At 39.7% G+C, this 16,057-nt stretch overlaps 2 protein-coding genes across 4 annotated transcripts in view; one reads left to right on the forward strand and one right to left on the reverse strand.

Moving 5' to 3' along the window:
• SLC5A10 (solute carrier family 5 member 10) overlaps window positions 1-16,057 on the forward strand; it is a 168,325-nt gene that overhangs the window by 56,256 nt on the left and 96,012 nt on the right. The window contains exons 6-8 of the mRNA XM_074204386.1: window positions 2,241-2,346; window positions 3,478-3,558; window positions 9,929-10,134. Of these exons, the coding sequence (XP_074060487.1) occupies window positions 2,241-2,346; window positions 3,478-3,558; window positions 9,929-10,134 (393 nt within the window). The remainder of the gene's footprint in view (window positions 1-2,240; window positions 2,347-3,477; window positions 3,559-9,928; window positions 10,135-16,057) is intronic.
• The window catches only part of FAM83G (family with sequence similarity 83 member G), a 58,769-nt gene continuing 52,374 nt past the window's right edge, over window positions 9,663-16,057 (reverse strand). For all 3 annotated transcript variants that reach the window (XM_074204384.1, XM_074204385.1, XM_074204383.1), the window contains exon 6: window positions 9,663-10,731. In XM_074204384.1, the coding sequence (XP_074060485.1) occupies window positions 10,324-10,731 (408 nt within the window). In that variant the 3' untranslated portion in view covers window positions 9,663-10,323. The remainder of the gene's footprint in view (window positions 10,732-16,057) is intronic.

A 16,057-nucleotide genomic window follows, 5' to 3' on the forward strand; every position in this document is an offset into this window, starting at 1 on the left:
TCTGAAAAAAAAAAAAAGGAAACCCCTTGCATCTCCTAGAGGAGATCCCAAAGCAATGAGATTAAGCCTTGATACATATAGTAATGACTAAATAAAGAACCAAGCAGTGGGCTCTAGCAACAGCTATGAGGGGTAACAACAATGAGACAATTTTGATTCCTAGCAAATTCATAGCAATTTTGATTCATGATCAGAACAAGGTTCCTGCAGCTAATTGTCTAAACTCAGAGACTGCATGGGGCTAGCATGAACCAATTTTGTGATTTAGCTGCAGCAGAGTTCATCCAGAGGGTGAGCACAAAGGATTGTTGTACTGCCAAGCTCAGGACACAGCTTGCTTACTGGGACTTAACTCTGAAAAACAGAATGCTTCCTAATAGTAAAAGAGAGGAGTGAAAAAGAGGGTTAGCCTTGGGATGGGATCCTAACAATAACTTTGACTAATCAGACCTTTGACTATATAGCTAGGTGATATCTTAGCTTTTTAGGATGCTATCCAGATTAGCCACAGCTTTCTTTCCAAGGGGCAAGGGTTTTTTAATTTCATGACCCAAGGTGTCATCTGCAGTAATATTTTACTATGGAGTGTTCTGAGCACTATATTTTGAAAGGCATTAATGATTAGGAAAACGTTTAGAGGAGGACAGCCAGGATGATAAAGAACTTTCAGGTCATGCTATATAAGGATCAACTGAAGAAAGAGGGGATGTTTAGTTTAAAGCAGGGCTGCCCAAAATGTGATTTATGGGCTGCATTCAGTCCACAGAGTGATTTTATGCAGTCCGCCTGTGGGTTTACTAAATGCTTTAGTAAACAAAGTGAGCTATGGCAGAAGCTCTCACTAAAATGGCAAATCAAAATATATTGTGTATTGTTTCAGTAAAAACTTTTAAAGTAAAGTTGGATAGCCCTGGTCTAAAGAAGAGACTTGGTTGAGGTAGGAGTGTACTGGTAAATCTTTACAAACTAGCTCTCTGGGGGTAAAATGTACAGGACACACTTTTAAGTTTAATCTGAATCATGTTTTTTTTCCTATCATTTTAAGTCTAGACAACCAATAAAACAATAAATCAAATCCTGATTTGTGTCCTCTACTGATTTTCATAATGAAAATACTCACAATGAAAATGTAAGTTAGATCTTGGTAGTGAGTTCTGAGTTGCCACCTGGGGAGGAAAATATAATAAACATCTTCAAGTATTGGTTTTTTTTTTTTAAGGTTTTTTTGCAAGGCAAACAGGGTTAAGTGGCTTGTCCAAGGCCACACAGCTAGGTAATTATTAAGTGTCTGAGACTGGATTTGAACCCAGGTACTCCTGACTCCAAGGCCGGTGCTTTAGCCACTACGCCACCTAGCCACTTAGCCACCTACCCCCCCCCCCCCAAAAGTATTGTTAAGGGAGAATAATGCAGTGTAAAGAAGGCTGGAGCTGTAATGAGATGATCTAAATTTGGATCTTGTCTCTGTCAATGATCACTTGTGTGATCTTGGCCAAGTTGCTAAATCTCTTTGGGTCTCAGTTTCTTCAACTGTGAAAAAGGACTAGATAACCTCTAAGGTCCCTTCTGCCATTAAATCTATGATTAAATGTAAAGTATTGGGCTTGCCTGCTTACCCTCAGAGGGCAGAAGTTAGGAACAAGTATTGATATATTACCAGTAGTAATGAATACAAGTTTCAGAGAAATTGATTTAGGTTTGATATATGAAAAAGCATCCTTACAACTAGGACTGTCCAAAGTGAAATGGGCTGCCTCAGGAAGGAGTGGGTCATGGGTTGTGGGACTGAATTAACTGATTACAAAGTGCTTTGCAAAACTTAAAATGCTTTATAAATTTTAACTATAATTATTATTATTTCTGATTTTTAAAATTACATAATTTAGTCTAGACTTTCCCCCACCATGAACATGAATGGATAGCCCTAGACTTCATACCTGCTTACCTCAGTTTGCTTGCTGAGCTCTTTGCCCAGAAACAGGAACATTGTGTTTTTGTTGTAGCTGTAGAACCCCTGAGGGTCTTAATGCCCTCCCTCTGAGATTACTCTCAATTTATCCTATTTATATTTTGATTGTACATAGTTGTTTTTATAGGTTGGTTGTCAGTCAGTAAACTCCTTGACAGCCCATTAACTGTTTTTTTTTATCCTTAGAACATAACATGTTGTCTAGCACATATGCTAGGCGCTTAATAATGGAAAATTGATTGACTGATCATTGACCTTGTGCTCTCTCCAGATTGATTTGTATGCTGGGGCCCTCTTTGTACACATCTGTCTGGGTTGGAATTTTTACCTGTCTACTGGAATAATGTTGGTGATCACCGCACTTTACACTGTTGCAGGTAAGAGGTGGAATGAAAAGATTGTGGATTTGCTTCAAAGCAATCTTTCTCTTCATGCCATGGACCTTCAACCAACCAAAGCTCCCACTTGGCACTACTTTCCCCTTCCCCATCCCCTCCTCACCAGTGCAACCTGGAGGATGAAACAGAGAAAACAGCTCTTGACTTAGATCCTCCCCTTTTTATGTGGGTTTACATACACTTCCAAACCTGTCTGAGAGAAATATGGTGCTCCCACACAGCAGGTCCAAATAAATTTTCTGAAGACCATGACATCAGGGAGGTAATGCCATTACAAGTAAGTGAATTGGATTTGAGTGAAGGGGAACTATTCTAAATCACCAGCCTCACTTTCTCCTCCAGAGCATCTAGTTCCAGTGGCCAGATATGAATCGGAATAACTGGAAACGACCCTAGATATGAGGTAATGAGGGTTAAGTGACTTGCCCAAGGTCACAAAGCTAGTAAATATCAAGTGTCTGAGTTCACATTTGAATTCAGGTCCTCCTGATTCCAAGGCTGGTGCTCTATCCACTAAACCACCCAGTTGTACTGTCTTTTCTTTTTTTTCTGACTTAGAATTTTGGACTTGGAGTCAGGACAATTCATTCTGAATCTTGGCCATTTATGACAGTTCATAGCTGCATGGCCATGGATGAGTCACTTACCCCGTTTCCTAATCTGTAAAATGTGGGAAATGATAACAGATATACCTGACTCACAGGCTTGTTAAGGGGTTTTTAAGATAAGAACAATGTGAGAGCAGAACAGAAAGATCAAAGGAAAAGGGGGGGGGGGTAGGTTGACTGGAATAGGGGGAGCAGGTAAAGAAGGGAGGAACAAAGAATCAGAAAACAAAGCTGGGGAGTTAGGGTCAGACCAGAGCATGGAAAGCAGTGGATGCCAAGCTGAGGAGAGCCAAACAAACAACAAGGGAAGACTCCACCTTGGGAAAATGATTGTGGGTGATACACAAGCTTCCCTCACTTCTTCCAAAGTAACTAACTGCCTGGCTCACCATTTTATTCATTCATTCACTCATTCATAATAACTGCCCTTTGTGATCTGAGTTTCTATCTACCCAGGCAGGCTAGAGGACCCCTTCCTGAGTTTTTTATCCTTTTCCCATAGGTGGCCTGGCTGCTGTCATCCACACTGACACATTGCAGACAATGATTATGATAGTCGGGGCAATCATTCTAACTATCAAAGGTAAGGAGTTGATCATCCTACCTTCTTCTACCAAGCTTAGCAATCACACACACACACACACACACACACACACACACACACGCTTGAGGTGAAGCCCATTCCAACTTGACGTCTTTTATTGGGTTTAGATTTTGTGGACACTATGATCATAAATACAGGGTAACAGGTGAGGAGGGGAGTCATGCCTGCCAGAAATGACCACTTGAAAATGGCCCAGTGAATGCAGAACTTGAAGAAATGGCAAGGGATGGTTAGAAGAACAAAGGTTTGCAGAGATGAGGACAGGAGAGATTCAGCAGAAGACACTGAGTCCCTTCCCATGCTTCTCCTTCCCTAGTCAGTTTTCCCAGCCTTAGTTCAACCTCTGGCTACCAGAGCTGACTCAAGAAATACTGGCTGGTAGCTCAAAGTTTTGTAATGAGGTGCATTCAGAGGTGGATTTTTAATACTACATGTAAGGCCAGAAGACACTAGTGCCTTTCATCTGTTTAAAATAACAAAAATAAATCCCTCAGCAATAATAAAACTTCTTATGAGAAAAAGAGGAAGAGGCAAGAGGGATGATTTGGACAGGGTGAAATTCAGTCTGGCTTAGGCTACAAACAACAAAGATCTCAGGAGAGGAGCAGGATATCTATTGAACCAATCTGAGAGGTACAGGGATGATAGTTGGCTCCAAGTGCCTCTGACAACAGGGTTGTAGCACGATTGTACTTGCTCTTTCCCTAGAGAGATGGCTGGCTCACCCACCCTTACTTGCCTCAACTCAAGTGAGAAACCTTAAGCCACAAGTCACCGTTATTTAAATTAAATAGCATCTCCCTTAAAGCAATAATATCCTGAACTGAAGGAATGCACCAAACTATAGATAGTTGAAAAGATCCAGTTTGAACTGTCTCTCACGCTTCCCAGCTACGTAACCTTAGGCTTCCTTATCTGTAAAATGGGTGACAGTAAAACTACTCTATTCTGCTGTACTCTCTAACTCACAAGATTACTTTGAAGAAAATTCTTTGTAAACTTTAAGTGCTTATATAAATGTAAATTATTTGAAAACTCTTTATTATATTCAATCTTCCCTCAATACCTCACAAATTTTATTCTGTAGCTAACCACAAAGAAAAATTGTGGAATTAGTAGATTCACATATCTAATTAGTGCTATTTTACAGCACTGCAGAAAATAATATTCACTTAACTTTCAACCTGCAAGGTTATTCCTGATAGCAACTCTCCATTGAATCAGCAACTGCACATTTCTTTGTTTTTTTTTATTGCAATGAAGATCTTGGATATTTTATTAGTGCAAGTTATTTTTTTTTGTTTGTTTTTGCAAGGCAACGGGGTTAAATGGCTTGCCCAAGGTCACACAGCCAGGAAATTATTAAATGTCTGAGGTCACATTTGAACTCAGGTCCTTCTGACTCCAGGGCTGGTACTCTATCTACTGTACCACCTAGCTGCCTTGCAACTTAATATTTATAAGGAAAACTGGTGAGTGGAAGGTGGTCTTTTCAGGTTAGAAATGAGATTCAATTCTCAAAAGAATAAACATTTCTATTTAGTAGCTGGGGAACCATCCTGATTGGTTAGTTGCTTATCTTGGAAGCTGGAAAAGGTCATTTCCCATAGTTTATTTTTTGTAACACTTACCAAATGACATTGGAGGTAAAATATTGATAGGGATCTTCTGAGCTCTAGTGGATATTCATTTAGACTCTGACTACAAGCTTATTCCCAAATCTCAGCCTGCCTTAGTTGGGAGTAGATGGATGGAATGCTGCTTCACTCCTGACCTCTAACCTTCTATATGCTTGTTCACCTATTTTTCCAACAAGCAGTGCTCCGCATACTGTCAGAAGGAGTTGTCTATCCAAATATGCATGTCCAAACATAATTTTGATAGATGTTTTTCAGGGAGACTCAAACTCTGGGAGGTTATTTATAGAGAGTGAATGGAAAATCAGATTCAAGGGTCATTTGTTTTTCCACTTTAAGACAATAAACCTTGAAATGAAACTCTCATTTTTTATGTTAGATAGGGTGAAAGGTGAAATTCTTAATGTAGCTAGGACTCTGGTTAAGCCTTTAGAAGATGAACTTCCAAAGGACTTTGTGACCCTTAACCAAATGCTGGGAGGCATTCATATACACTATTGAGAAAGGAGGGAAGGCAAACTGGGAAGGAGGGGAGAATGGAGTTCAATGCCCCAGCAGTTTTCAAGTTTGAAATTCTAGGGAAACATGGGTGGGACAATAAAGTAATTGTACTGAACCTTTGGTAAACATTGTAGTTTAGTCTGTAGTTCAAATCTGTTGGCAAACCTGGCAGGGTTAGTCATTTACTTTTCCATTGGAATAGAGGTTAAATGACTTGCCCAGGTTCACACAGTGAGTAAGGGTCTGGGACCAGATATGAATTAAGGTTTCCTGACTCCAGGTACAGCACTAAGTCACCTAGCTACCTTCATAGCAAACATAGTATAATTTAAATACCCACAAGATTAGTTTGTTCATGAAACCCTGGCTGAAGCATCAGATGCTCTTAACTCAGATAACTAGCCATCAAAGTAACCAGGGTGGTGAAGGAACCTTCAGTCCATGCCATATGAAGACTAGTTGAAGGAATTGGTGATCTTTATTATAAAGAAGAGATGCCTTGGAGCAACATGATAGCTATCTCCAAGCATTTGAAGGGCTGACAAATGAGAGAAGAATTAGACCTGTTCAGTTTGACCCCAGTTGACAGAACCAGTAGCAATGGGTAAAAGGAGCAGAAGCAGATTTAGACTAGGTATTAGGTAAAACAATTTGAATTATCCAGAAGTAGAATGGTCTTCCTTGAGAGGTAGTGAGTTTTTTCATTAGAGGTCTTCAGAGTTGAAATTGGGTAGATTGTAGTGAATTATTTTTTCAGGCATGGACTCAACTAATTGGCCTGCTGAGGGTCAAATCTGCAGTTCCTTCAAAGAAATTTTCATACCATAGTTTCTAATTCTCTGCTATCCTCTGCATTATAGGTTTTTATTATCTCTCTTAAAATGGATCTAGAATTGGACATAATGTTGAATGACCCTTGTAGAATACAGTGATAATGTTATTTCTCTTATGTGGACTAGCAGTGCAGACTGTGATCACATTCCTTTTTTTTGTCTGCTTCTTCATATTCCTGATTCATAATGAGCCTACAGTTTTGTGAAGAAGTGACTTCTGGAAGAGGTGTTGGGCTTGAGAAGTCAAGCATTTCAATTTTAGGGAAGAGTGTTAATTTATGGGGGCAAGGTTATGGTATGGATAGCATACAGTCAAGTTTGGCTAAAGTGTAGAATACACATTATGAGACATAGCTGGGAAAGCAAGGTGGTGCCAGAGGGACAAACAATGTAGTCAGAACCTCCATAGTATATTAATAGGGAGTTTTGAAGGGTTTTGAGCAGAGGAGTAATGTGATCAGATGTATGAGTAGGAAAAGATGCCTGGTGGTGGGGCTATCTTCCTCGAGAGTATTAGTGAAGATAGTCTAACCTTGTAGCAGTGAAAATGGCGGTGGTGGAGGAGGTGTGGGGGGTAGATATAAGGAACATTTTTGAGGTAGCGTTTTGGGGAGTGTTTCCAGGGAGAAATAAGGATAAAAGATAGCATCAGAGTTTAAAACATAGGAAACTGACATTCACAGAAATAATATCTTTAAGAATAGCAGCTAGAGAGAGAGTCAGAGGTTCTTCTTTCAAATCCTGTCTCAGCTACTTATTACCTATATGACATCAGGCAGGGAACTTATCTTTATCTGTAAATTGAAGGCACTGACCAAATTAACATTGAAGATTCCCAGTTCTTATTTATGATCCTATGGCCAGATAACTCCTAAAGTCTATTACAGTTCTAAATTGTATTCTATGGACAGCCTCGTAAAGACCAACAGAGCCTGAAGTTCATTTTTAGAAATATTCATTAGGGTAGCAAAGCTTTATTCTTGGAGGGAAGATATGATTCTTAGAGTCAAGTTACCTTAGGGGAGTGTCCAGGGATGCTATTGGGTGCAGAAAACAAAAATAGATGCACAGACATGAAAACTGACCTTGTTGGGGTCAGACATTCATGACTCTGAAGGAAACACCCAAAGAGGTCTGAAAAATGGTGACCTTGATCTAATCACTTCACTTCTGGGATTCAGTCTATGTGTAAAATGAGGGGGCTAGAATAACTGATTCTAAGGTTCCTTCCCTTTATGAGTCTACATCCTAATCAGCAGCATAGAAATAAGTATGTGATATACTGCTATGAAGGGGGAGAGGCATTGCTTATTTAAAGGGATAAATTGTCTGTATCCTTATTTGAAAAATGGTCTTTATGTTGGAGGTCATAAGGAGATGCCTGAACTTCCAGGGACCATTGAGTCCTATCTCCTTGCCCTCTTCTAATTTTTTTGATTGTTTTATTTATTTAAGGCAATGGGGTTAAGTGACTTGCCCAAGGTTACCCAGTTAGGTCATTATTAAGTGTCTGAGGCTGGATTTGAACTCAGGTCCTCCTGGCTCCAGGCCCAGTGTTCTATCCACTGTGTCACCTAGCTGCCCCACTCTGCCCTCTTTTTCAATCAGAAATGAATGTGTAAATGTTGAGCGGTGTAGGAATTGAGGGGGAGGGCCTGGAATTTAGAGTCAGGCAAAACAAACTTTGTTGGTAACTATTTCTAAGGTGAGTTTTCTAGCCTGGAGCCACTTTGATCTTGGTCCCTTCTCCCTAACCTTTTCCCAGGTCCATGAACTTGTCTCAGTTTTTGGCCAGCTATCATGAAGATATTTCATCTCTTCAGCACTGAGTTCTTTAGTCTTAGTACTGAGGTAGTTAGAGAAAGGGGGGTAATGCCACTTGGTGGCATCTTTGACACTGTCCACTCAAAGCTGAGATCCAACCTGGGGGGTGATTCTGGACTTATTCCTGCATGAATAGGATGAGGGTAACCATAGGGAAAAGGCTTAGTTTTTCTGACGATTGTAAGGCAAAAGCAATTGGGCAACAGAAATATTGATTATTGCTACCTCTTAGATTATTCCCCATTTCTGTATCCAATTCCAGGGAAAATTAACCTCCCTGAAGTCAGGATAGGATCCAGGACCCTCCTATTTTCATTGGAGGAGCAGATAAGACATAGGCAATTTGAAAGTTTAAGATGAAGGAGACAGAACAAAGTAAGTTGTCTTCCCATGATGTCAACTAGATTGTTTAGTTCTGCATTTAGGTTCCTGGCAGGTGAGTCTAAGATCTGTTTTTCTGCACTATTTCAAGAGGTATCAAAGTAATCACACATATTTGAGGACTGAACTGAAGGATAGAATGAATAGGGGCAGGCAGGCCTGGGACAAGGGGTTTCAATGGAGGCCTATGTCATGATCATCAAAGTAAGATGAGATACAAATCACGTGCCTAGGGAAATGCCTTAGTATTGCCCATTGGAAGATGACCATTGTATGCTAGAAATAGCAATGATCAGGGAATCAGGAGGCAGAATCATAGACTATCATGGCTAGGAGATTTTAGAGATAATCTAGCCCCAAACCTTCCTTTTTCATAAGGGAAACTGAAGTCTGGAGAAGTAAAATGACTTACGTAACTCATGTTTTTGTTCTGCTGTTGCCTTTCTTCATATCCCCAGTGTTTAGCCCAGTGTTAGTTAAACTCATCCAAAGTTAGACAATTAGCTAGAAGTAAGATTAGAACCCAGGTCTCTTGACTCTTGATTCTTGATTCTCTACACCATCTTAAAAGAAGGGAAGTTATTTCCCCTCTTAGCTTCAGTCTCCTCATGTGTAGAATGAAGGAATGGAGCTCTTTCTTAGAAAGCAGATTATCTTCTAGCTTTGATAATCTAAATATAAAGCAAAACTAGGGACCCTACAGCAGGCAACAATTTCAGCACAGAACTATTGGACCCAGAAGTTTAATATTTTAGACCTCACCATGGGATCCTTGGGTTTGAACAAAAATACATGTTTTGCTATTTTATAATATAAAACTAAGTAAAGAAATATTCACTCTGGGATTGCTGAGATAACAAGTCCAGCAAGATCCCTCCAGGATAACAGGAATCTAATAATTCCAATGTGCAAAATTATCTTTTAATAATTTTGTTCTCTTTAAATAAAAATAAAATAAAATCATAAAATTAGATCTTTTTTTTTTCACTCCCCAGCTCCTTTCGAAACGTGTGGAAAAGGTGAGGTTGTAGGGAAATCTTAAAAACGGTTGAATCAGGAAGTCTGTTGTAGGAGGGAGAGGAGTCATTGGCCAGTCCAACCAGCCAATCTCTCCCTCCATTCCTTCTTCTTTTCCCTTGTCCTCCTCCCTAATTTCCCATTTTTCCCTTTCAGCTTTTGACCAAATTGGGGGATATGGCCAGCTGGAGGCAGCTTACTTACAGGCGGTGCCAAACAAAACCATCCCTAACACAACTTGCCACCTGCCCCGGGCTGATGCCATGCACATGTTCCGAGACCCCCACACTGGAGACCTCCCATGGACTGGGATGACCTTCGGTCTGACCATCATGGCCACTTGGTATTGGTGCACTGATCAGGTAAATGTAAACATCATATCCCATCCTCCTGCCCCTTATGTCATATGTACAGCAAACATAGTTCTCCCATCTGAGGTCCAAGCAGCATGGTTTAAGAATACTTGCACTATCAGAGTCTAGTCTCAAGGGCTCCAATGAAAGGAGCAAGCAGCTCTGGGCTGAGCAAGGAGAGGGAGAGTGGACTTGCTTTCAATCCTTGTGGCTTGTGGGTCCTGGGGCCCTCCGACGAGAATCAGGAGAGCCCCACTGGCCTCCAGCTGACCTGTTCCTGAGGATTTTGTTCTGTGATAGTTTGGAGAGGGGGATACCAAATGGGGTTGCCAGGTCTTCCCGGCCCCCATTCCCAGCTGGGCTGCCTGGAGTTCGGACAGTCCTCAGGTTCCTGGTGTCTGGGGGGCCACCCTTGGTCTGCCAATAGCGTGAGCCCACTGTTGCTGGCCCAGACTTTTTGGCAGGGTGCTGGAAGCCATCAGTCGCATGGATGCCATCCCGTCGGTATTTGGGAAGCTCTGGGTTCTTTGCTGACTGCTGGAAGGTGCCTTTGTCCCTGGTCCCAGAGGCAGGTCGCTTATCCCCATAACGGTAGAACTGCTGACCCTAGACAGGAGGTAGAGGGTAAAGACAGGAGAGAAAGTTGATTAAAAGAAAAAATTCAAGGAAGGCAAGAATATGTTCTTCAACATAAAACACTGATGAGTAGGAAAGCACTGGTTTTAGAGTCAGAAGATCAGAGTTCAAGTTTTACCTTTCATACTTAAGAGCTATGTGACCCTGGAAAAGTCACGAAATCTACCAGTTTCAGTTTCCTCATCTGTAAAACGGAGGTAATAACACTCATATCACTATCTCAAAGGTTCACCCTTTCACACACTTTAAGTGTACCATTATTTTTACTATTACAGAAGAAGGCTACTTTTTGCTTCTACTAAGGCTAGAGTTAATAATTTTTGTATTATGGATCACTGGCAGGAGTTTGGTGAAGTCTGTGGACCCCTACTCAGAATAATGTTTTTGAATACAAAGGAAAACAAGTATACTGAAATGCAGTTACCAACAAAAATATTTTTAATTGATAGACCCTGTCAAAGAACCCCTGACTTTAGAAACTTGATTCTCAGCTCTGTAGCCTCAGACTTGTCTCAGGTTCTTGCAGCTATACAATGGGGGGTGGGGTAATTGAGAGGAAGGAGATCCAGATTATACTTCCAGTTTACAAAGGAAACCAAGTATACTGAAATGCAGTTATCAACAAAATTTTTTTAATTGATGAACTTTGCTAAAGAATCCTTGACTTTAGGAATTTGATTCTAAGACAACTTAACCTACATCTGCCTCAGGTTCTTGCAGTTATAAAATGAGGAGTGGGATAACTGTGAGAACGAAGATGCAGATTATATTTCCAGTTCTGCCATTAAGTAGCTTTGTGACTTTGGGCATCACTGCCCCTCTTTGGGTCTCAGATTCTTGAATAAAATGAGACTGGATGAAATAAAAATTAAAGTCCCTTCTAGTTATATTGCTTTCTGTTTCCAATTTCACATTTGGCTACTTTTTGATAAATTTTTCCCAATTAAGTGAGGGTAACAATGAGTAAATCTGCCCTGTCTGCAAAAAAAAAAAAATAAAAAATTAAATTAAAAATGAGTTTCCTAGGTGGGGCAGAGATCAATCTAGATGATACGGGGATAGACCAGGAGGGGAAAGTGGTTCTGCTGGCCAAAATGAAGTCTATGAAATGAGAAAATAGTGGCATAAGAGTTGAAATTTGGGGGTCACTTGGGGGTTTCTAGTCAGATTCAAGTTATCCTAGAGGTCACTTGACTCATTTCACAACATGCTTTATCTTGTCATTTGCCTTGAGATCTTTGGTCTCAACCTGGCTTCCCTCAGTTTAATATCATTCAGGTGATTTTTCCCATGAAGACCAAATGAGTCGGCATTTCTTCAGGTTTGACTACCTGGCCAGCATAAGGGAGGACTAGTTTAGAGACAGAAAGGCCCACCCAGTAGTACCAGTTCTGAGTCAAAAAGGCTTAGTGGACCAAACTGACTCCATCTAGCTGGACCTAGGGCAGCTATTCCTCCTGACCTTGGACTTCAGTATTGAAGGTCTAGAGTAGGAGTGAGATGTCTAAGGAGGGGGAATACTGATCCCAGACCAATGATGGATTCAGAGAATCCTAGAACTGGGCAGTATCATGTAAATCAAGGGATTCTTAACCTCTTTGATTTCTTGACAGAAATTTGGTAAAATCTATAGACTCCTTCTTGGAACAATATTTTTAAATGCAGAAATTAAAATACAGAGGATTACAAAGGAAACCAATGATATTGAAATGCAGTCATCAGTTTAAAAAAAAGTTTACAGACCCCAAATTTATAAATCCTGATCAAGTCCAAACTCTTCATTATACATGTGAGGAAATAGAGCCATTTAGAAGAGAACTGGCTTGCCCAAGGTCACAAAGTGACTTGGGGGGGGTGGGGGCCAGGACTAGAAAGAACTTGGATGAAAGATATATTCTGTAGGCACTATAGCTAAGCTGAACTTCATGGCAATCTTCTGTGCAATCTTCACTGGTTCCCCTTTCTCAAAGTACCCCCTTGTTAGAGGCCAGGGTTCAGAAGGACCCAGTACTTCCCAGAATAGGTATAACCCAAAGGCCATAAGCCTTCACACAGCCCGTGTTAGTGAACACCATGCCAACAGTTTGACTAACAGAGATATAAGCCAATGTAGCAGCAAAGAGGCGTTGTAGCCTGGAAGGCAGGGAGAGGAGAGTAAACACCTGGATGAGACGTGTACAGCCATCGGTTGGGCAAATACCTAATGTTCCAAACATTCTAATTTTTCCTGGTCAACAAGGCTAGAAATAATCACAAAACAGAAGGTATGTTGACACTTCCTATGTGGTTTCTGAATCTGGATCTTCACCTGACCTTAGCCCCATGGGTAATAACAATAACTACTCATCTTTATATAACTCTTGGCAGCTTACAAGTAACTTTACATACATTATCTCATGAACTTGTATGAGATAGTAGAAAGGGCACTATTGATTTGGAATCATAAGGGTTTGAATTTGAATCTTTTTTTTGTGACACAGAACTGTCTTCTTAAGTTGTGATGTTGGGTAAGTCAATTAACTTTTCTGGGTCTTGATTTCCTCATCTGTAAAATGGGAGAAGGTCCCTTCAAAGTCCTGCTCTTTAACCCAAAGGATCATGCACTACCTCTAATTTTGAAGGTACATAATTGTCTTTTATATACAAAACAATTGGGGTCCACAAAGGCAAAGTGGTCAATCTGGGGCTTGAACTCCAGGTCTCGACTCCAAATTCAATGTTCTTTCCACCATATCATACTGTTGAAGTAGTATTTTGACAGATATATTTTTTTTATTTTTTTAGGGTTTTTTGCAAGGCAAACAGAGTTAAATGGCTTGCCCAAGGCCACACAGCTAGGTAATTATTAAGTGTCTGAGGCCGGACCTGAACTCAGGTCTTCCTGACTCCAGGGCTGGTGCTCTATCCACTGTGCTACCTGGCCACCCCTGACAGATATTTTAAAAAATTTCTCACTACAATTCTGAGACAAACAGGGCAGTTCACATTAGAAAGCAATGTTGCATAGAGGATGAAGGGCTATACTTGGGAGTCAGGAACCTGGGTTCAAATTCTACCTCAGATACTTAATTATTGGGTGTTGCTGAGCAAGTCACTTATTCTTTCCTCAACCTCAAGGCCCTTATCTATAAAATAGGAATAATAACAAGTACCCACCATGCAGGGTTGTTGTGAAGATCAAATGAGATCATATGGGAAAAGCACTTAGCAAACTTAAAAGTGCTTTGTAAATGTTGGCCATTATCATCATCTCTATTTTTTTTCAACAAGGAAACAACCTCTGGAGGAATAAAGCTAAGTCCACACAGCTAATAAGTCGAATTTTAGGGATTTAAACCTAGATCTTTGACTTTAACATTGTCTTAGACCAGCAATTCTCAAAGTGTAGTCTTAAGAACCCTAGCAGTTTCCAAAATCCTTTCAGGGGGTCCATGAAGCAAAAACTATTTTCATAATAATAATATTAAGATATTATTTGCCTTCTAAAATGCTCCCCTCTTTCCTAATGATATATCTGTGTGAGGCTGGATTTTTTTCATAAACTTCAATCAAAATGACAGACTTCAACAGCCTGAATGCAAAAGCAGAAATTGGAATTTAGCTGCCTTCTATTAAGCAAGACATGAAAGGGATTTGCAAAACTATATAAAATAATAGCACTCTTCTATCTAAATATTTTCATTTTGGAAAATAGTTATTTTTCATAAAATATTATTTATGTTAACATATAACAGGCTTATTATTAGATGATTAATAATTTTAAATAATTATCAGTCTATACTAAATTACCATGTCTAATATAGTCATAAGCATAACCTACAAAGATAAAACTCTTTGAAATACTTAGTAATTTATAAGAGTATAAAGAAATCCTGAGACCAAAAATTTGAGAATTGCTTCCTTAGATATTAGATATCATTTCTCACTTGTTTCCTTATACACATATACTTCTGAGATAGTCAGCAAACAGTCACAATCACATGGAACTGTGACCTTCCTTACTAATAAACTGAAACCTGATCCTGACAGAGGCTCACCTCCCTAGCAACCTGAAACATTATTATTTCCCCTGCACCCAGGATAGCATTTTCCCCTTAGTTTTGCTTGATTTCTCTAGGGTATTACTCAACACATAGTAATTCTCTGAAATTTGATTTTTTTGATGATTTAAGGTTGCTAGGCTGGGCCCCTGATCTTTGAGACTAGTGCTCTTAAAGAGAAATGAGTCAATACCCTAACTGAAGGAAAGGACTGGTGGTAGAGGAGGTGGCTAAAGTCTTCTTGAATACTGAATCCAAGTGACTCAGTGTAGCTCATCAAAAAAGATAAAGTTCTCTGGTTCAAAAAAATACTGAGACAGTATCTAAAGGACTTGTTATTCCAAGTCTCCTGTTCTGGGGAGCTAAGAGCATTGGTCTAAGGAATTAAAGAACATTAAGCTTGATAATCAAGTAAAGGAACTGATTGTTTAACAAACAAACGGGAAATTTTACATTCAAATGAGCATCATTTTTCACACCACAGGTTTCAAAAGTAATACTCTTTTAATCTAATGTACTGCCTTTGCTCAGAATATATCTGAAAACCAATCTTGGGGGGGGGGGGACAGCCACTATTAGAAGTGTCTTCCTCTAGGTCTAAGCCTTTGAAAGTACATATGATCTGATGAACTTGCTCATTCCATCAGTGCAACAATCAGGGACAATTCTGGGGTATCTGTGATAGAGAATATCATCTGTATCCAGAGAAAAAAATTGTGGAGTTTGAACAACTATTACCTTCAATTTAGGGGAAAAAGGTCATTATCTTATGGGTTTTTTTTTTTTTGCTATCTCTTATACTTTATTTTTCTTCCTTAAAGATATGATTTCTCTCTCATCACATTCAATTTAGATCAATGTATACCATGTAAGCAATGTAAAGACTAACAGACTGCCTTCTGTGGAGGGAAGCAAGAATAGGGAAAAACCAGTAAAACTTAAAATAAATAAAATCTTTCTTAAAAAAAAGTACATATGATTTGGGGACTCAGCTAAAAGTCCTTTAGAGACCAAGGCCAGAGATAGGATGGGTGTCTTTTATCTGAGATAAAATAAATTAAATAAATAAAATTTAAAAAATGAGGCATGATCATGAAGTCACAAGACTGGGTTTCTGCTGTGAGGCCCTAAAGGCTGCTCACAAAGAGAAGTTCCAACCATTTCCTGGCAGCAACATTTGGATCAGTGCAGTTTTCCTAAGGGCATGCTTTGAATAGAAAACATTCATTTATATGTATAAGTTGTGATCTGTTTGT

This window comes from Macrotis lagotis, chromosome X, assembly GCF_037893015.1.
Source record: "Macrotis lagotis isolate mMagLag1 chromosome X, bilby.v1.9.chrom.fasta, whole genome shotgun sequence".
In the NCBI taxonomy this organism is placed as follows: Eukaryota; Metazoa; Chordata; class Mammalia; order Peramelemorphia; family Peramelidae; genus Macrotis; species Macrotis lagotis.